Source organism: Taudactylus pleione, unplaced genomic scaffold, assembly GCF_031769625.1.
Source record: "Taudactylus pleione unplaced genomic scaffold, aTauple2 ptg000610l, whole genome shotgun sequence".
NCBI classification, from domain to species: domain Eukaryota; kingdom Metazoa; phylum Chordata; class Amphibia; order Anura; family Myobatrachidae; genus Taudactylus; species Taudactylus pleione.
In genome coordinates this window covers 462,877-485,944 of record NW_028285012.1, presented here as the reverse complement: position 1 = coordinate 485,944, position 23,068 = coordinate 462,877, and the positions used below count along the sequence as shown (strand labels likewise).

The window sequence follows — 23,068 nt, the reverse complement described above, 5'->3', positions numbered from 1 at the left end:
CTATGCAGTGCCCCTTATATAGTGCCCCTTATATAGTGTCCCAAGTAGTAATCCCCCTATTCAGTTCCCATAGAATGGGCCACCCCCTATACAGTGCCCCCAGTAGCGCCCCCCCTACAGTGTTTTACAGCACCGGACCCCCATGCCGACGTGGGACTCCGGAGAGGTAAGTAATATTATGGTGCAGGGTGTTGCGGTGCGGGGCCCCCCTGGACCCAGGGGCCCGTGTTCCCCGTACACCCTGCACCCATTATAGATACGCCCCTGCCACTTCTCTACCTCCTCACATCTATACATGAGGAAGTCCTGGATCAAGCCACCTATGTTCTTTAACGCCTCTCAAATCTCCCCTTCAGCCTCACATGCCTATTCCAACCCAAACCAACCCTCAAATGTGACAGTTTGTACTGGCCCTATGGATCCAGTTGAGAATCAGGCACAAGCTGCTGGGTTTATATCTGATCTTGTTGCTTGCCTAGAACACCTAGATGCGGCACAGGATCAGGTAGTACAGTTTCTCCAAGAACTGACCAACTGGCTGGATAACATTCAATCCACTCTTAGAGGCTCAGGAGCTGCTGCTTCATCCATTCCGATTTTTCCGGTTGCAGTTTCCTCAGCGGCACCTCATCTGCACATTCCTACTCCTGCAAAATTTGATGGGAACCCCAAAATTGCAGGGGTTTTCTAAATCAATTTGAAATACAGTTTGCTCTCCAACCCAGCAATTTTCCTACAGACCGTACCTGTGTGGCATATATCATCTCCCTATTATCTTGATCCGCCTTAGACTGGGCTTCATCTTTATGGGAAAGATCGAATCCCATCCTAATATCTTATAAGGAATTTGTCACGGCATTCCACCGAATCTTCGACGAGCCTGGGAGAGTGTCTGCGCCAGGGTTCAAATTCTGTAGGCCTGTATCTGATGCAATTTCAAATACTGGCATCAGAACTCCCTTGGAATGATGGAGCATTCTATGCAGCCTTTTGGAATTGCTTATCCAACAAAATTAAAGATGTTCTTGTTACTTGCGATCTCCTGGACAAGTTAGAGGATTTGATCTCCCTGTGCACCAAGATGGATTTACATATTAAATAACTTGCTATTGAGAGAGGGAGATTCATTCATCCTAAACCTTGAGCGACAATGTCAAAGGCGACAGTCTGAGAATATCTGTCTATACTGTTCTGCTCCGTCTCATCAGATCAACAATTGTTCCAAGCAGCCGGGAGGAGAGGCTAAGTTAGGAGTAGTTCATTTCTCTCCAAAGAATACAAATTGCATTCTCTCTTCAAGTGGCCAAGCGCTTCTAGCAAGTCGCTGCCCTGTTGGATTCAGGCTGGAAACTTCGTCACATCCGAATTAGTTCAGAGGTGGGCATTACCAACTGAGAGTCTACCTTATCCTATCTTAGTGGTTGATGGAAGCCACATCCTAGGGGGTACAATTACCCTTCAGACTCGACCTCTGCAAGTCAAGATTGGTGCTCTGCACTCTGAATAGTTCTGGGCTTGCCCTGGCTCCGTCTGCATAATCCTCAAATTGACTGGAGAAACTCACAAATCACTGTTTGGGGATCTTCCTGCTTCAGTTATTGCCTCCAAAAAGTTCTTCAAGTATGCTCTGCAGTACCGTCTCATCCGGATACTCCTCCTCCTTATGAAGAATTCACTGATGTTTTCAGTAAAGCTGGTGCTGATATTCTTCCTCTTCACCGTGAATGGGATTGTCCAATTGAACTTATCCCTGGGAAATCTCCTCCCAGAGGACGAACTTATCCGCTATTGCTCCCAGAAACAAAGGCCATGGCTAATGCTGGCCATACACGGGATGATTGATCACATGATTTGGGCAGTTTTTACAGGTTGGACAGAAAAATCTTATGAATATAGTTGTATTTTGAGTCATATGCGACCCCTATGCATGTCCCTGCCATCGTCTAGTTGGATCGCAGATCAGATGGTTTTGCAGAGACACCTCAACCTATCATGTATGATTTGAAGTCTTATGTGAAGACTTATGTGAAGTCTTATGTGAAACTGTTGCATTTTCAAAACAAATTGTCCAGGATGTTAAGGGAATAATTTCAAGGGAAATCGTACAACTTATCTTACTAACTTTTGAATCTAACCGTGTATGGGGGCCTTAACTATATATAGGAGAATTTGGAAAAAGGCTTCATCCGCCCTTCCACCTCTACTGCTGGTGTGGGCTTCTTTCTTGCCAAAAAAAAAGGATGGTGTTCTGCGCTCCTGCATTGACTTCAGGGATCTGGATGACCTCATCATTAAAAAACTCTATCCTCTCCCTCTGACCTCAGTCAGTGAAGCCACCATGTCACAAATCGTGGTCTTAGCCACCCATACAGGGTTAAACATTCATTCATTGCTGTGTCTAAAACCTCCAAAAGACTATCCCAGTGATTACCGCTCACCTGGCCATCCTGATCAATTACCTGTTACTACTCCCTATATATTTCCAGGCCCAGGAAAGACTCATTGCCTGAACAACTGTGTTCCTTCCTGAGGATCGTTCCAGGCTCAGTGTCTTCTGTGTTTCCAGAGCTTTCTCCTGTGTATACTTTCCTTGCTGAAACTCAACCATTACCCACTTGTACCATCGCTGTTTGCCTATCAGCACTGTGGCTTCCATGCCGCATACAGATAACCACGGAGACTACTTACCATCGCCGCTGTATACCATTTCAGCGATGCGGCTTTCACACTGCACACAGACTGCTGTTGTCTGCATTCCATCTATCACTGTGCATCATCTCTTAGCAACGCGCCTTCCACGCAACACACAGACTGAGCATCGTTTTCTGCATTCCATCTACCACTGTGTACCATCTATCAGCTCTGCGGCTCCCACGCTGCCCACAGGCCACTTCCAACTCCTGTTCCAGTTCTGCCAGTGTACCCGCGGTGCATACCATCGGCATTACAGCTTATCCTGCGTGGATTCCACTCTGCGTTGTGCGGGCATCATCTGAACTGTGTTGCAAGTATCACTACACTATGTGGCTATAGTAGGTTACTGCATAATCTAGGTTGACTAATTTGGTTATCCTGTACTGTGTGCTCTTGTCTTGGGCTGACAGTCAGCGTTGGGGTTCCAGGTCTGGAGGGCATGATCGGGTCACAGTATTTTAGCATCAAAGTGTTCAGTACTGTGTGTACCTAAAGTGTCTCTCTATCCTGAGTTCTTCCGGATTATGGTCCAGGTCTTGCGTCAGAGCTATACCAGGGATATAGCTGCATTAGTTTTTCCCTGGTTACATAAGACTCCGATTCCTGGCTTGGTTTCCCAGGTCCAGACTGTTAGTAATATACTGTTTTGTGTTCAGGTTCTCCTTGTCACTGGAGTAGTTCTCTGGCCTGATTGGTCCTTGGACCATTAAGTGAGAGGCTGCCCGGTGGCTCGGGTTCCTGTTCCATTCTAGTATCCTTGCATTGCTCCGGTCCAAGAATCCTAATGTTTCTAGCCTGCCAGTACCGGTATTACCGATGAGTTGTGGTATCTTGCGGACTCCCCATTTTCTGCACTCCTCAGGTAATACCGTGGGCTCCGTGCCAGATCTACAGAATACCATAACCATGACAGACCATCTTCACCAAATTGGACTTGGAGGAAGCATATAATCTCATACGAATTTGGGAAGGTGATGAGTGGAAGATTGCATTTAACACCTGCGACGGTCACTACGAGTACCTCTTTATGCCCTTTGGTCTCAGCAATTCTCCCGTAGTATTTCAGCACTATGTCAATGAGATCTTCTGTGATCTGTTGCACAAACATGTTGTTGTCTATCTTGACGATATTCTCATATTCGCCAATGATCTGGAAGAACATTGCCCGTAAGTAAAGGAGGTTCTAACACGTCTCTGTTGCAATCATCTCTACTGCAAATTGGAGAAGTGTGTCTTGGAGTTCAAGTCTATTCCCTTCCTGGGATATATCATTTCAGGTTCTGGTCTCAAAATGGACCCAGAAAAGCTCCAAGCAATTCAGGACTGGCCGATTCCTAATACTTTCAGGACTTCTTTGGGTTTGAGAACTACTATCGCAAATTCATAAAGAACTTTTCATTGTACATTACAACTCTCACCCGGAAAGGTGCCAATCTATCCCGGTGGTCAGAGGAAGCAAAGGAAGCCTTCCAGAAAATCAAACAGAAGTTCATTTCAGCTCCTGTTCTTTGTCAACCTGATATCACGCAGCCATTCATCTTGGAAGTTGATGCTTCTTCCATAGGAATCGAAGCTGTGCTCTCTCAACACACTCCTGATGGTCTTCTCCACCCCTGTGGATTTTTCTCCAGAAAATTAACTCCGGCTGAGTGCAACTACTCTATTGGGGTTTAAGAACTTCTCGCTATTAAGTTTGCCTTAGAGAAGTAGAGCTATCTTTTGGAAGGAGCTGTGCATCCCATTTCCATTCTCACAGACCACAAAAACCTCTTATATCTTAAGACAGCCTATTGTCTTAATCCAAGGCAAGCCAGATAGGCTCTCTTCTCACAATTTAACTTCAATTTGTCTTTTCGTTCAGGGGTCCAGAACAGAAAGGCTGATGCCCTCTCTCACTCCATGGAGCAAGAAAATTAGACTACATCCGCTGAGAAGCATATCATCATTGATCCAGTGGCTTTCTCTGCAGTCAGAGTAGAATTCTCACCACCTGTTGGGAAAACTCTTGTCAAGCCCGCATTACGCAAGAAACTGTTACATTGGGCACATGCTTTCTGCTTCGCGGGTCAGGCAGGCATACAAAAGACCTTTGAGTTAATTTCCAGGTCTTACTGGTGACCCTCTCTCAGAAAATTCATCCAAGACTTCATAGCCTCTTGTAACAAGTGCACCCAGCATAAAGTGTCTCGATAGTCTCCAGCTGGGCAGTTACTTCCTCTCTCTGTTCAACATCATTCACAACTGTCAATGGGCTTCATTACCAACCTCCCAGTTTCAAACAAAGTCAACACCATCTGGGTGGTAGTTGACCGGTTCACCAAGATGGCTCACTTCATACCCCTCTCCGGTCTTCCGTCAGCTCCCAAGTTAGCTCAGGTATTCATACAAGAAATCTTCAGACTACCTCCTGGAAATCATCTCTGTGCAGTTTGTTGCCAAATTTTGGCATTCTTTGTGTTCTTCACTTGAAGTCAAGCTCAATTTCTCTACTGCCTACCAGCCCCAGTCTAACGGCCAGACGAAAAGAGTCTGGAGTTTTTTCTTAGTTTAATTTATACATATCCTCCTCTGAGGACAATTTGGCTGAACTGCTTCCTTGGGCGCAATTTTGTCACAACAATCAGTACCATTCTTCATCTGGTTCCACGTCCTTTTATGCCACTTATGGCCTCCACCTTCGAATGCGCTCCTCTCTTGTGAAGGCTTTTTGAATGGTACAAGAAGTTTGCTGACAGGAAGAGGAAAGCAGTCCCCAGTCTCAAGCATGGAGATTGAGTTTGGCTCTCTACACAAAACCTGCTGTTAAGAGTTCCATCCATGAAATTTGCGCCCCGCCATATTGGGCCATTCGCCAATGTACATGTTATCAACCCGGTTTCATTTAAACTCAAGCTATCTCCATTTCTGAGGATACCAAATTCCTTCCATATTGTTTTTGTAAAATCACTCATACTCAACCTGTTTCATTCAGCATTTCCAAAGGCACCCAAGTGGCAAAAATTCTGGACTATATAAACCGTTATGGACATCTTCAATACATGATAGACTGGATGGGCTATGGCTCAGAAGAACATTCTTAGACTTTTGACTCCGATGTCCATGCTCATCAGTTGATACGACCGTTCCATGCCAAGTTTCCACATAAGCCTGTCTTGGGGCCACCCGTGAAGGGTGAATTGTCACACTCTGGTCCTTAAAAACCCCTTTCTTACCTCTCCGGTGTCTGTCCAGGATAACGTTGAGGTCTACTCTTGCTGTGCATCACTCCAGGATAGAACAGAGGTCCGCTCACGCTGCACATAGCTCCTGGATGGTGCTGAGGTCTGTCTGTGCTGCTCCTGCTCCATCCAATCCCTTGGGATCCTCCACTAAAAATAAAATTTCCTGACTGGCCTCTGTTGCTTCTTGCTGAAGTTACATCTCTGTGCTGAGGGCCTGATTCAGAGCCGGACGCTCTGACCAGAGCGCTCGCTCTGAATCAGGGCCCTCCTACCTGAAAATGGAGCGGCCTCTTGGACACTCGCATAGCTGTGGGTGACCACCCACAGCTATAGCGAGCGTCCATGATGATGGTCACGATGGTCAAGACCATCGCGACCATCGGGCTTGCGACGGAGACCCTGAGGTAGGGTCTCGCTGCCGCAAGCGCTGGAGTGATTTTGGCTCTATCAGAGCCAAAATCACTCCCACTGACATCACTACTGATGTCAGTTGGGCCGGCTTCAGACGGTGGGCGTTCCCATGGGAACGCCTCCGTCTGGCAGCAACACCCCCGGCACGCCCACCAAAGGGGGCGTGCTGTCAATCAACATCGACAGCACGCCCCCTTTGGTGCGAGACCCGGAGCGACGGCTACCCCGTCGCTAGTCAGGTCTCGCGCATGCGCACGACGGAGCTCCCTCCGTCGTGCGCATGCGCAGTAGGGCACTATCAACCCGCTTGCGAGCATCCTGCGCTCGCGAGCGGGTCTGAATCAGGCCCTGAGTTCCCAGATACTCTGTATCTGAACGGTCCCAGAGCCTGATTCATTACAGAATGCAATTTCAAATGCAATAGTGATTATGCACTAGTGATAGTATGCTAATTCAGTAACACATAAGGACGCCCACCTTACCTTACACACACATCTGTAATGTTTAGCAAGACTGCAAAAACTTCGGTACAATTGAGTACCATCACAGCCTCACACACACTTGCACAAGGTCTGACCTTACTCAGAAATTGCTAACTTCAGCATACGCTATCAGGCCTCAGTCTGCATAGGGAATCGCAGTGGATAATTTATGCGCATCCATGCAACAGGGTTGAACCCCACTGGCACGCATGCGTATCGCTCATCTCCCCTCTGTCACCACCCACAAATGGCAATTCCTGTCAATCACTGTACAATGGGTCTGTGTAGTCACTGCAATCGCAGTCCCGATCGCGGTGGCCAGTTCGCGCATGTGCACTGTGATACATGTGCAGAACTCAACAATTGGCCGATTGCGTGCGTATTAGCAACTGCGATCCTTGCTGAATCAGGCCCCCAGTCCATTATATCCAGTTCCAATATCTGCTAAACAAGTCTCCTATACCATCTTGCACACCAGTCTGGTTTTACCACTGAGATTGTTCTTACAGCCACCATCGGTTCCAGCTGATACCTCCAACCATTGGTCTCATCCAATGTCTCCAGCATTTGCCTCATATCAATTAAGTTCTTCAAAATCAATCCAAACAGATCAAGTTAATCAATTTATCAACATCGGACTCATATCAATTAATTTTTTCAATTTTTCAACACCAGTCCCAAACCGATCAAGTTCATCAATTCATCAACATCAGATTCAAATACATCAAGTTCTTCAATTCATCAACATCGGTCCCAACAGATCAAGTTAATCAATTCACCAACATCGGACTCATATCAATTAAGTTCTTAAATTCTTTAACATCAGATTCAAATCCATCAAATTTTTCAATTCATCAACATCAGTCCCAACCGATCAAGTTCATCAATTTTTCAACATAGGTCCCAAACCGATCAAGTTCATAAATTCATCAACATCGGATTCAAATCCATCAAGTTCTTCAATTATCAACATCGGTCTCAAACAGATCCAGCTCTCAATCCAGCATTATCGGTCCCAATCCGTTACTGCCCATTCCTTCAGTATTTTATGCCCAGTCCCATTCTAACCTCCTGTTCAATAAAGACATTCTATTCCTGGCTTTGCCTTCGGGTCCATCATCCACTGCCATATCTCTACCTCCTCACATCTATACATGAGGAGGTCCTGGCCCAACCCACCTAAGTTCATTCACGCCTCTCAAATCTCCTCTTCTGCCTCCCACGCCTGTTCCAACCAAAACCAACCCCCAGACGTGACATTAGCAACTTAGCATCACCATTTATCAAAACCTCAGGATGCTGCTCCCTTGCAGGATCGGCTGGAGACTTGACGGGATGAGGGGTGAAAGGAACTAAAGCTGTAGTCTGTTGCATAATATGAATTTGGGTCCTACTTTGGTGTGTGACATCTTATGAATTAGAGGCATATTTTGAATTGGGGTCCAGGTACTGGCATGTGATGGAATCTGATGACCATTGATGGAGCATACTGTATGTGGTGGTCTGATGGCATGTGGGGATGTTTATGGAGCATTGAAGAATTTAATTTCATTTACTTAAATTTAATTTGCATTTGTGTTTGCATTTAGTTAGATTTCATATGGACAATTTTCCTTTTGCATTTATGAAAACACTATGAAGACAATTTAAATTATTGAATTGTGTACAAATGGGGTACTGCAGAAGTCAAATTTACTATTCTCTGCTTTTTCTCACTATTGTAGAGTGTAAGTATACACATATGTTGCTACGGAACGGATATGGGTTGCTGGTGTTCGAGATCCCGGCGGTCAGAATCCCGAAGCCAGCATCCCAACAAGGTTAGAATACCGACACTTTGTCAGTCGGTATCCTAACCCTCCCACTCTCTCTACCCAAACCCTCCCTCTTTGTTGCCTAAATTGAAACCTCCCCCTCCCTAAACCTCCCCCCTTAGTACCTAACCCTAACCCACCCCATAATGCCTAACCCTAACCCTCCCCCAAACCCAAGTACTTACCTTCGGGATTCCGGCGGTTGGGATGCCGACGCAGGTATTCTGACTAGTGTCGGGATTTCAGCGCCGGCAATCTGACCACTGGAATCCCCTCCATCTGGATTTTAACCGCATCCCTGTTGCTCCCTATGTAAACATTATGTATTTGCCATTGTTGTAGAGCTGAACGCGTCATGAGGTGCAGTGGGGCTAAGGCCATGACTGGGGGAAGGAGCAGGTCGGTAAAGAGGGGGCAGGGCCCGCCAGGGAGAGAGGTTGGAGAAAAAGCAGGGGTGGATACTGAGATGATCTGGCATATGATGGGTCCGTTAAACTTATAAAATATAATTAAATACCAGCTATATGTACAAAGTAACAATGATATATACAATGAAAATTTAATTTGATTAAATACAAACATATGTTGTTTCCCTAATAGAAATGACATTTGGAATATTGCTGTGGTAGTCCAAATGGAAGTAATGCAAATAGGTGACTTTAATATGAATAGACGACCTTATATAATATAGCATCTACACTACCACGACCTTATATGATATAGCATATACACTACCAATGTAAGTTCTATCAGCTGGAGGGGTCCATTCGCAATGAGCCAATTAGAAATAGTTAATTAGTGCTACTGATTATCTTCATCTTTGGGTCTCTTTATACCAGCCCTCCAACACCCCTAAGAGATATGCACCATGACAGGTGTATACATGCATCTGCGTCCAGGTCTGTCTCCTTATTGTACATGCCCTACATTCACATGCTCTTTCCTCTTCCGTTCCTCTTTGGCTAATCGTAAAGAGTTGTCAGTGTCAGATGCAACAAATCTGCATTTGGACGTTTCCATTTATTTAGTGCATACGCAGTACGGTAATGCATCATTTCAGCATATCGTTTTCCTACTTTCTACTCTATGGGGCATTTTCAATTGGGGCGAGAATAGCAAAAATCCGGCACCTGCTAGGCTTTTCCTGCAGGTGCGGGGTTTTTGCTATACAATTAGGTGCGCGTTTTTGTCTATTTTTAGCATCGGGAAGGGTTTTTTTGCGCACATCCAAAGCATGACAAATTTTTCCTAAAATCCACAATTATTGGAAAAAAGGTCGGGAAATGCTCTGGGACCCCGGCGGTACCCCTCCTAATGACTAAGTAAGCAATTGGAAGTTCCAATTAGCTTAGTCAGTAATACTCACCTTCCGAAGTGCTGTCTTCTGCATCCAGTGTCGGGACCCGGTCTCCTGCAGCAGTGGTATGTCAGTGTGTGTGAGTGTTTGAGTGTGTGCGTGTGAGTTTGTCCCAGTGTAAGTATGCCCCCCCGTAATTGGTGCTGGGAGAAGCTCTGAAAACCTAGCGACCACTTATTTAAAATTGGATACTGCGGGTATCGTGAGCGTGCATACCCGCGGTATTCCAAAATTGGTCGCATGCTCAAAACACTGGGAAAACGGCCGCAGCGGATATTTTCCAGGCGATTTTGACAGCGCTGGTACCGGTGCCAACAGGGAACTTCAGCGGTGGAGTGGTAAGTATTAAAAATGTGTGCAGGGCGTGCGGCGTGGCCCCCTCCCTGGACTCAGGGGCATGTGTGCCCTGCACCCATTATAGAAGTGCCCCTGTGAACCTGAGAGCTGAAAACCACTGTATGGACCGTACAACTGGAAATTAGAAACAGTTGTCTTCGATCCATTTAGTAATTATAGATGTTCCCTGCAGCTTGTCCCCCCCCCTTTATTATGTATATATGTAAGTGCATTACCCAGCAGTACGGTGACTGTAATAACGCAGAACGATGACTCATCACCCCTAGAGGAGATGGCCTGACTGTGCTCCCTCTTCCCTGCACTATCCTCCAGCGACCAGTAGGGGCGCACTGTGACCATAGCGCGCCGAGGCCGACCATAGCACACGGAGAAGCGAGCTCTGGGCCTAGCAGGCCCTGACTGACTCTCTGCCGTTACCTAGGAGACGTGACGTCGCCGCTCCCGCCTCCCACGCTGCTCTCCTGCAGCAGCAGCCCAGGCTGTGACTGTGAGCGGTGTGTGTCAGCCACGTCTGCTGCTGCTGCTGTACGGAGGAGGTGGGGGGCAGCAGAGTCACAGCGGCTTCTCGGGCCCTGCTCCAGGATGTGCGGTGGCCGCCGTCTCCTGCCCTGGCTACTGCTGCTGGCGTGCAGCACACAGCTGTCACCCGCAGGGGCCTGGGACAACGGGGACCTGGAGCTGTTTGACTTGGTGGAGGAGATCCAGCAGAACTTCTACCAGTTCCTGGGGGTGGAGCAGGTAACTGAGCCTGGGGGCTGATGATGACAGCCTGGGGGTGGTGGTGAGGGGACTGCTGGTCACTTTTTCTATGGAGCTGTGGTGTCATGGAGGTTTTCAAAGCCACAGAACTTATGCACAGTGGTCAGCAATGTCCCACAGACAGATCAGAGCTATCATTCAGGAGAATGGTACTCTGATTGCTTGTTTCACTTTTAAATAGCTGTTGTTGTTGTAGTAGTAATGCTGGCATTGTTATCATTGGAGCAAACTTTGCAATATGAATGGGGGTGCCCATCCGTATTACTGATGCATAAGAATAGATAGTGGCAGTGCAAAGATTGGGGGTCCTAAAAGAATGTGATGAGTATGTGGGATTAATAACTATGTTGATCCTGGAATGCAGCTGCCGCTATGTCAACAAGGTGAACCTGTTGCTTGGGGCATGTTAGCTGGATCGGCATTACAGCTGTAAAGGTGCTGGCATGTTTAAGGTTGTACTAGTGATCCGGTTAACATACTGTAAGTAGCACATAAACCTTGTCGACATGCTGGCGCCTGCGTTCCACGATCGGCATAGTCACTGACTGTAAAATTACTACTTCCCAGCTGGCTCCTATGATTCGCATCATGTCCTGTTGCCTTGATTGGCATGGGCACCCTGTGTGATTATTGGCATCAATGAGAAGTTTATGGTGGTGATGGGATATTTCTTCCTTTATATCTACTGAAAATAAGTTTGGATTCTTAACCACCTCCCCCGGCCCACACACGCCTGCACATCTATATAGTGCCATGAAGTACATTTGTGGTATTTTTTTTTTGTAGAGTTTTGACTTTTGCTGATGTTTACGTCTCATTCGTTTGTATGTACGGTACTGGGAAGATGGGTATAAGTACATGAAAACTGCAGCCGCCTCTAAATAGTGTATTTTAATAGGCACCTTAAGGGGTCTGGAAAAAATTAATGATTTAGGTGCCAAAGCAGTGTGATTTGGGGTGCCATTGGAAGCATTCCAGTGATGTTGTGACAACCCATCGCGGGCATTGCCTACAGTTTGCCACTAATTGAATTGACACTTAAAACTTAAACGCAATGTTCATTGTAGACAGCAGTGGGGTGAGAGGCACCACTGTTCATACAGTTATGTTTGCCCTCTCGCACTTTTCAAAAGTGTAACAAATGCGGAAAGCCCACTGTGTACTTCTTTAGGCCACATACCCACTAGATTTAGAGAGTTGTTTTTTTTTAACGTTTGTTATAATGCATAACAAGTACAGATATTGTTTCATGTACATTTTTACTGTATTAATGATTTAGAGATGATTGCAGTTTTAAAATTCATTGAAATGCAGAAAATGTTATGGAAATGAAACAAGGAGGTTTACAAAAAATGCAATACAAGCAACCAATCAGATTCTACTTAACATTTAACTAGCACTTTCTAGAACAGACGTGTCAAACTCACGGACCGCATAAGGCCGCTATCGCTCATTTTTGCGGCCTGCTTTAACTATTCTAGTAAAAGCGCAATGCGGCCCGCCGGGTGAGTTGCTGCTGGCTGATGAGTACGGAACCCATCTCCGAGCTGGCAGCATTTACCGTTCTGCACATGCGCACTATGGTAGAGGTGGGTAAAAATGTTCTCTGCGGATGCCTGGCTGCCTTTGCTGTTCTGACTCTGCCCCCTGCCGAATCCCGCCTGCTTAGGAGCACTGAAGACGTCCACGCCCTCAGTGTGTGCTGGCTGTCCACGAAGAGCAGCAGTTGGATGAGGAGCAGATGGCTGTTTGATTAAGAAGGTAAATTGGGGGGATGCAGGGGTTGGAGGGGGACACGGGAAGCAAGAAGGGGACACATAGGGCATGTGCCTGGACCAGAGGGACAGGTGGCTAGAAGGGACACATTTTCCATGTAAGGCTTACCTATATGGTGGTTTGTCTCTAACATGCGCCCCTTACAGCCCCCTCTGTCCCTCCAGATATATGTGGGTGAATATATCTGATATATGAGGGGGAATAACACCACTCCCAGCTCTCACTTATATGTGGTATTATTATATAGGGGAGAACAAGTCTCATGCTAGGTTCAGATTGACAGCCTTTTTTTTTACATTTTTAAAAGTTACCACATCCAATAAGATTTCCAGTGTTCACTCTAGCTCCGGCGGCAGGCAGGGCGCCGGAGCTAGAGAGGGCATTTTCATGTGCGTGCCCTAAAAGGGGGCGTGGCCATTGAAAAGGGGGCGTGTCTATAAGACGCGTCCCATTTTCGTCACTCTTGGGGCCGTACCCGGCACTCAAGGACACGCCGGGCAGCCCCCAAACGCTGCATGCGCCCGGCGTCTGTTCTCCGGCGGTGACCGGGTCAACGCACATTTCCCCACCCGCGGGACACTGCGACCCGCGGGTGAAGACGGCACTCGCAGGGTGCTTTTTGCCCTCCAGAAGGAGGGCAGGGCGCCGCGCCCCACTAAAACAGCCTAGTGGGAACGCTAGATTTCTCCGGAAATAGGAAAATTTGTGGTAGAAAAGAGATTTCAAGTATCAGTATTTTCTAATAAAAACCTTACAAATTGCATATAAGACTTATTCTTGCAGCCCACACAAGCTTAGACCTTGAATATTTGACCCAATTGGGATTTTGGGTTTGACATGCCTGTTCTGAAAGATAATAGCTAGAATCTGATTGGTTGCTATGGGCAAAATCTCCACTTATATATACCCCCTAGTGTCAGAGCCAGGCGTGTTAAAATATATAATTCTGCAGCCAGTTGTTATGCACTCTTATACATCTAATAGATTTGTACGAGTGCAGTGGGATTTTAAACAATGATGTCACTTTGTCAACATCCATTATAAAATTGGACCCTAATAAAAATGAGTTAATTACTTTGGCGTTATGACCTAATCGCAGCTGCGGCACTTGCACATCACATCCAATGTGCATGGCGAGCACCGTGTGCGGCAGCTGTGATATGTCAGGAAAGGACCCGGATGGGAGGGGAGTGGCCGAGGTGACTCGACAGATCCTGGTTCCATTTACTAATATACCTATCCAAAAAATGTAGGGTACTTGCCATAGATCAAATAACCATCATAAATTAATTCTCAAGACAGCACAGTAATAATTGCTCAACAGTAGGAATTCTACCTGCTCTTGAGAAATCATCGCTGTGGTGTCTTGAGAATTGTCCGCTAGGAGACCGAAACTTTTAAAGGAAGCACCATTCTACTGGTGATTTGCGTGAGTGCTGGCTTTACACGAGAGAGCTATATATGTCTCTTTAAGTACAAACCTAAATCATCTGCCACACAAGCAACTTTATAAATCAGGGGTGGGGAACCTTTTTTCTGCCGAGGGCCATTTTGATATATATATAGATATATACATTCGATGGCCCGATGTAGGCCACGCCCCCTCAGTGTGATATCACACGGGGGCGTGGCCACAATCGTCGGTGTTTTACTGCAATGCCCGGAGCATCCTCAGGAGCTGTAGGGGGCAGCAGTGTGACCGTCTCAAGCGTCCTAAGGATGCTCCAGGCGGCACTGCTGCTAGATTCTGGCTGCAGGTGCCATTCTATGTACCCTGCCAGCCAGATGAGGCTAGCAGAAAAAAATCTCAGAAGGCCAGACCAAATGATTCAGAGGGCCCCATCCCTGTTATAATTGGTCAACTTGCAATGTATCATCCTTTCCCTCAAACACATTATGGAGCACCTCGCAGAATGCATATTTGCACATTCATCCCATCCATTGATATATGTTAGTGTTCATGCTAGCACAGGGCTCAACAAATCCCGGGGGCCAGGACGCCATGGCTACCAGATTTTACTGCCTGACTACTAGATTTTGCTGTGAGGGAGGAAGCAGATCCTCATCAGCGCCTGCGGAGATTCGTGCCTATAGTATTGCAATGTTCATATCACGCACAGGAGTGTCGCCTGCGGTGGCTGCTGTGCCTATGTCCGTCCCGACGTGCACTGACGACTCCTCTCCATCCTGGCCTGCTCTGATCCCTGCTGTCTGTCCCAGTCTACGCTGATCCTCCTGTACGTCCCGGCTGTCTACTGTCTCCTATCTCCGGCTGCATAGAGCTCTCCGGTAGTAGGGTCTATGGTGTGACCAAGAGGGGAGGTGGTTTTGTTGTATTTTCTGGCACCATTATTTTATGTGAAATGTCCATTATTACTGGAGGGTGCGGGGTGGAGCAGGGGAGCTGGGCAGAGCAGTGAGGGGGCCTCCATTTTACTGTATCCATTCAACTGTGACCATTTTGTGGACTAGTATAGTATGTATAACAGTAGTATAGTGTGTATAACAGTTGCATAACACACACAGCTGTGCTCCTCACTCACTCCTGTAATTTTTTTGGGGGGACAGTGGTCTGGCTCCTAAACTTTCATCCTGGCTCCTCGATTTTAGAAAAATTTGTCAAGCCCTGCGCTAGCGTTGGCCTCGGAGCATGCTGGTGAACAGATCACTTTTGCCCGTGCCTAAAAAGGGAGTGTGGTCAGCTGGAAAGGGGGGGTGTCTTTAAGATGTGCCCCTATTCATCACTGTAAGGGACGTGCCCAGCACTCTCTCTGCACAGATGTGTGAACTGATGGCCTGTGTATGCGCATATATTGTTCCGACGTGGATCGGAGCGATGTATAACGTATGGATCGTGCAGTTTGTATGCCCGAATGTGCGTGCACGAGAGCCGTTCATCGCATTGTTCTATCAGCTGTGCTGAACAGCAGATGGGACAATTTGGTGAACGACCAGGTGCTGTTAAATGCAGCATGTAATGATGACCCATTGCGCCGTCATATTGGCTGGGTCACACATCCTATAGTGTGTACCCAGTATAAGGTTCTAAGCACTGGACTTCTGCATTCGAAATACACTACCTTTTTATTTTTTTTATTTGTTCATAATGTTGACATTTAGATGAACAAATACAGATATGGGATCTAGTATGTGGTACATTTGGGATTTATTTTTTCCTCACCATGGGGGCTTCATTTGGAGCCCAATACCTAAAATCTGCTAAAGCACTATTACATATGACTCCTTTCTACCCCCGTATTGTACCCACCCTATGTTTTTATTTTTCTCATCACATTATTTACCATGACAGCTCACAGTAACTGCTGGAAGATCATACCGGTGTTACAACCACTGGAGATCAGCAATAATTCACACGCTCTAATTTTACTTTCAGGATAACAAACTTCTGGATCACATGTTACCAGGCTTCAGAGCTTAATATTTAAAAAATATTGTAGAAATTTTAGTTCATAAAAGATATGTAAGCTTTCTAAAGGATCAGAAATATGTATGTGAAGAGCTTGCTTCAGGTGTATTCTACCAGTGCCTCTTTCATAACTGGAGTGGAATTATAAATCACATTGTCAAACCTGTTGCCCACTCTTTCTCCTGATATAGAATTGGGAAGGTGTGGTACAAAATGTCGAGATTCAGAATGGTGACGCTAGATTGTCGACACACTCAGAATGTCGACATGCATGTTATGTGGACATGTCACATGCCGACGTTCACAGTGTCAACATGGACATAGTGTAGACAATGTGGATGTCAACAGTTGGCATATAAAGTTTTTAGCCCTAACCCTTATCGCAGCCTAAACCTAACACTGTGTACTGTCAGCATTTTATCCGTGTCGACATAATGACTGCATACCGAAAGGGAGGACTGCCTACATTTCCACACTCTTGGATATGTTATTAAAGAAAAAAAGTGTTGTTTTTTGTTTTTTTAATTCATATTCTCTACCTTTAGAACCATTTGCTCTAAGGCCAGTTTAGTTAACCAATTGACCTACCAGTAAGTTCCTGGACTTTGCAAGGAAACATGTGGACATAGGCAAACAATACACCCAACACTTGGGATGCTGTGATGGTTTCTTTCTTGCATGATTAACGTAGGACTGAACATATCACAGGGACAAGGCAGCTTACTAATGTTCGTGAATTATTACTGGTGTCTATCTAAAGTGATGTTTTAAAGGAGCTTTGAAGTAGTCTTTGAAATGTCTAATGCCCTCACTGAGCTAATCAGGAACTTGACCTATACCCTGATCATAGAGAGACAATCATCAATTAATTAAAGTGTAATATGGTGTTGTAAAATTTCCTATATGAATCTTGAAAGTCAAATACATTATTTGCTACCATATGCAGAGAAGTTGCTGTGATATCTCTGCCAATGCCTCATATAGGATTCTTTCTACCTAGTGCATTTCTATAGAGCTGCCTATAGTCTGTCCTCACTAAACAACAGCTGAAGAGTCACTTCTCCATACATATGCTCATTGACTCCTCAGCTGCTTTTGGTACAGACAACCACCCTCTTTTCCTTTATGAATATGCCTTCTCTAGTTGTGACACATCCTCCCCTCCACTTCCACTATAGACTCTGTTCTTGGCCCTCTGCATTTCTCTCTTTATACTTCCTCTCTTGTTGAACTAATACTCTTTTGGCCTCCACTACCATCTTTGTGCAGATGACTCCCAAATCTACCCCTCCTCCCCTGAACTCTCTCCTTCTCTTGCATTCCTTGTGCTCAACTGCCTCTTTGCCATCTCCACTTGTATGTCCCATTGCCACTTAAAACTCAACATGTCCAAAACTGGGCTCATCATCTTTCCTCCTCTCATCAGTGACTCCTCCCTAGTCCCCCTCACTGTTGATAACCTCACGCTATCCCACGTTGCCTCTTCCTACATAACATTGCCAGAAAATACACTTTCGCTGGAAAGCAAGAAAGCTTAAATATTTTCTCATTCTCTCCCATCTTAACTACTACAACCTCCAGCTATGTGTTCTGCTCACTGATCTTACCATAATCTGCCATAATTGTAGCTACAAAATTGCTGCTCCACTCTCCACACTGACTCCCCAAACCAGTTCATGCTACTCATCCTCTGAGCCCTAACCAACACGTCCCACTCATACATCTCTATCCTCTACATTACATTCTCTTCCTCGTACATTTTTAAATTTGCCTCTGACCTGCACGCTGCCTCCTCTATCATTATTACCTCTCCTGCTTCAAAAAACTTCTGTGCTACTCCCCATTTATGGAATTTCCCACACCTCCTTACCAAATCCCTTTGTCCCCAACTTCAATCTTTCAACTGCTCTGTAAAACCTACCTTTTCACTAGAGCTTTTCCATCCCTACCTGTTACTGCTGACTCTCTGCACTACCAGCTACCATCCCATCCTGTTATGGCGTATGTAGTACATGGAGATGTATGGAGAGGTTCTCTGCATTACCCTCTCCTTCTAGAGTGTGTAAGCCTGTAGGGCCCTCACTAGCTTTATCTCTTGTTTGCACCTTCTCAGTCATACTTACATGCACATGTTATTTTTCCATAGGGGCGATTTAATTCAGAGCGACTAATTGAATAGCTCTGTGAACTCCTTTCCAGGGCTATTCAACATTGCGCTGAATTGAATCGCCCCCTATGTATTTTATGATTGTTTGTTGCAGTTTTGTGGCTTTTTTTTTTTTTTTACATTTCTCTTATTCATCAGAGCAACAATATAGTATACATACATCAGAAAACAAAGGTAAATAAGTACATAAGTAAATAAGTAAAAAGTAAATAAGAACAAAGACCCATTAAGTGTAGTAGTATACAAAAACTACAATATAAATACTTAAAAGTATTTCCTTCACAAAACAAAATTAAAAAAATGGAATATATTAGTCAAAATAATCTAGACATGGCAGGCACACCCTCCAAAAAATTATCCAATACGATAAAACAAAAGAAGGAAGTTCCAAAATGTAACAGGCAAAGAAATGGGCCGATCATCCAATAAAATCAGGGTTTCATACCAAGAAGTATTTCGGAAACATAAATATATTTGACGTCGTAAGTCCAATGTAACGGAGTCTATAAAACCTTCCCACAGCTGAAAAAAGGTAGCTGTCTTAGTCTCCTTATGCAGTGTGGTCTCTAGCCAATCCATTTGAAAAGCAAATAATAATTTAGCCCAATATAAAGAAACAGATGGGGGATCTGCATGGGTCCACATCTGCAATATACATTTACGAGCCACCGCAGATATAATCAATAATAATATTTTACTATCTCCCCTACCTGAAACAGATGGTGGCAAGATACCCAAAATCGCCCATTCCACCGATAGCGAAAGATAATTAACTAGACACCTGGATGCAAATCTGTTGAACGATGACCAAAATCTACGTATAAGGGTACAATCCCACATACAATGTATAAAGGTTGCATCAAAAGCCCCACACTTAGCTTAAACACTAGTATCCGACAATCCCATTAGGAACCTGCCCATTGTGATAGATGTTACAGAACATTTCTCTATACATTCTAGATGAGAGCACTGACTGAGAATAGAGGAATGTGCATAACAGGCTTTCCATGGTAATATGAGGGAATACAGTACACCAGGTAGATAACTCTGTAGATATTTTAGAATGGTCTGAAGGAATGTGAAACATTTTATAATGGAGAGAAATGACCCCCACCCCGTCCACCCATAGGTCTAGTTAATAATAGATCCAAAGAGTTGGACCAATCCTCTGATGAAAGAGTCTGTATCATGTAACTCATAGTGTTGCGCCAGAGAGTGGGATTGAGGTAATCCATATTTATCCACTAATTCCGCCACCCGATAGGGCCGACAGTTCTCAGTGTCGACCAATGCTCGGATATAAGGAATTCCCCTGTCAGGCCATGATGAGAAAGGTGCAGAAGCCTCCCTGTTTTGAAACTCAGGGTTTAAAAGTAATGGGAGAAAGAGAGAATTATGACAATTTAAGTTCCTTTGCTTTCTAGCAAAGTGCCAAACTCGCCAAGTATCCATCAGTAGGGGATTACTAATAATATCCTCAGATAATTCTAGTTTATGGGAATGAAGGAACACCAATAGGTGTTGATCAGGTATGAAAGACTGATCCAGTTTTGAGTCAGTAAAGGAGTCCGTCCTATGCATCCAATCCCGTATGTATCTCAAAATTCCAGCATGACTATATAATTTTAAATTGGGTAAATTAACCCCTCCATTAGCCTGGGTTTGTTGAAGCTTCAGCAAGCCAATTCGAGGACGTTTATTCTTCCAAACAAAGTCCCGAAACGTTTTAGACAGAAATTTTTCATCCGCCTGTGAGAGCAAAATCGACAACATCTGTAGGGGGTAGAGGAGTTTAGGGATATATATATATATATATATATGTATGTATATATGTATGTGTGTGTGTGTATATATTTTTTATCTTTTTGTTGAGACGACATAAATGAGAATCATACATTGATTACAGTATTCAAAATGTCACAACACTTTTATAGATACATATTGCAGTTGTAAAGGGAAATATATAATTTTTAATAAATTAATCCTACCTAAATAGGATAACATAAGGTGACGCCATCGGGACAGTTCACCCACTACCTCTCAAATAAGTGATCTCATTTTGAGTTGTGGCGTCTTTTAAACAAAAGATGATGAGAGAATATTGATGTATATTTTTCAGCTGTATTATACTTAACTTTTGTTAAATATACAGCATGAAAAGATACTTATATGTTTGACCAGAGATGAAAAAGAGAAGAGTGAAGCATAGTTAGAAGACCAATTTACGGGAAGTCGAGTGGCAAAGTCCAGCCTGTTGTGCTCTCCATGTTCCTGTAGACCTGGGCTTTTTTGAGTAGTGAGTGGAATTATCCTTTATACTTTGATATCCCAAATTCTGCAAATAACAGAAAAAGGACAACTGGCAGGATAGTTTGAGATGAGCAGCTGGGTACAGGAGTGAATAAAGTAATGGTGATGGCAGTATAAGTAAATATAGACGGTGGGAGATTTATAGTATAATCTAGGTGTTCCCTGTCTTTTTCATCACATACTGCAGGGGTTCCAGCGCTTGGTCCTTAAGGCACCCTAACAGTTCAGGTTTTTTTAAGGCTATCAATATGTAATCACCCCCTTTGCTATGAAGCCCCTCAATTTCTGGTGCAATCAGTTACCTTTCAGAAGTCATATAATTAGTGAAATGAAGTCCACCTGTGTGAAATCTAAGTGTCACTTGATCTGTCAGTATAAACACACCTTTTCTGAAAGGCCCCAGAGGCTGCAACACCACTAAGCAAGAGGCATCACACCATGAAGACCAAGGAGCTCTCAAAACAAGTCAGGGACAAAGTTGTTGAGAAGTACAATTCTGAGTTGGGTTATAAAAAAAAATATCCAAATCTTTGATGATCCCCCAAAGCACCATCAAATCCCTCAACATCAAATGCAAAGAACATGGTATCACAACAAACCTGCCAAGAGAGGGCCGCCCACCAAAACTCACAGACCGGGCAAGGAGGGCATTAATCAGAGAGGCAGCACAGAGACCAAAGGTAACCCTGAAGGAGCAACAGAGTTCCACAGCAGAGACTGGTGTATCTGTGCATGTGACCACAATAAGCCGTACACTCCATAGAGCTGGGCTTTATGGAAGACTGGCCAGAAAAAAGCCATTACTTAGTGATAAAACTAAGAAGACACGATTTGAGTTTGCCAAAAGGCATGTGGGCGACTCCCAAAATGTATGGAGGAAGGTGCTCTGGTCAGATAAGACTAAAATTGAACTTTTCGGCCACCAAGGAAAACGCTAAGTCTGGCGCAAACCCAACACATCCCATCACCCCAAGAACACCATTCCCACAGTGAAACATGGTGGTGGCAGCATCATGCTGTTGGGGATGTTTTTCAGCAGCAGGGACTGGGAAACTGATTCGAGTCGAGGGAAAGATGGATGGTGCTATATACAGGTATATCCTTGAGCAAAACCTGTTTCAGTCTGCCTGTGATTTGAGACTGGGACAGAGGTTCACCTTCCAGCAGGACAATGACCCGAACCATACTGCTAAAGCAACACTCGAGTGGTTTAAGGGGAAACATTTAAATGTGTTGGAATGGCCTAGTCAAAGCCCAGATCTCAATCCAATTGAGAATCTGTGGTCAGACTTGAAGATTGCTGTTCACAAGCGGAAACCAGCCAACATGAAGGAGCTGGAGCAGTTTTGCCTTGAGGAATGGGCAAAAATCCCAGGGGCAAGATGTGGCAAGCCCATAGAGACATATCCAAAGCGACTTGCAGCTGTAATTGCCGAAAAAAGGAGGCTCGACAAAGTACTGACTTTAGGGGGTGAATAGTTATGCACGCTGAAGTTTTCTGTTATGTTGTCCTAAATGTTGTTTGAGTCACAATATAAAAAAAACACAACTTCGCAGTTGTAGGCATGTTTTGTGAATGAAATAATGCACATCTTCACACAATCCATTTTAATTCCAGTTTGTGAGGCAACAAAACATGAAAAATGCAAAGGGGGGGGGGTGAATACTTTTTCAAGGCACTGTGCATCATTACAATAGATGGAAGCAGATGGGCTTATTCTAGCTCCTTACAGAGAACTCGCATCTCTCTCCGTTTCTTCCAGTCACTTAGAACAGAGACTCAGCTAATAACAGTACACGTAAAATTTTGGAACAGGTCTCACTGTTATTGTCCAGCATAGTGGTCAGGAGCCCAGTTACGCGTTTCTTTACACTAGGATTAGACTACTCAGCTGCAGTGCTGGAAATATTGATCCCTGTTTCTGGTTTATGTTATTGGAATACTGCTTTCGGAGTATGACACAAGAGTGAGCACTCCAGGCCGCCATTGGCTCTACAATATATTTTACTTTTATCTTGGGGAGCAATTCAATTGAGTGCGATGTGAATAGTATTCAATTGACCACGCTGTTAGTCGAATTTCTTCTCGCACCCTCATGAAAGTGTCAGCCGCGAGGCTGTTTTTCAGCTTATCACGGAACTAACAACATCGCGGCTGGAACTAAAGCGCACCTAAACACCTGGCTTAAGGCACGCTAGCCGGCATCTCCCGATTAAGTTCCCGGGCGTGGGGGAAACAATTGGAACGGTTTCCCAGCACTATTCACATTGTGTGCAATTGAATTGCCCCCTT

General features: G+C 44.9%; 1 protein-coding gene across 2 annotated transcripts in view; it reads left to right on the top strand.

Moving 5' to 3' along the window:
* Positions 1-10,688: 10,688 nt before the first annotated feature.
* Positions 10,689-23,068, top strand: part of DNAJC1 (DnaJ heat shock protein family (Hsp40) member C1) — a 157,570-nt gene continuing 145,190 nt past the window's right edge. Inside the window, exon 1 of one of the 2 annotated variants that reach the window (XM_088454240.1) lies at positions 10,689-11,074. In XM_088454240.1, coding sequence (XP_088310366.1) covers positions 10,919-11,074 — 156 coding nt within the window. In that variant the 5' untranslated portion in view covers positions 10,689-10,918. The remainder of the gene's footprint in view (positions 11,075-23,068) is intronic. The other variant, XM_088454238.1, reaches the window with a different exon arrangement.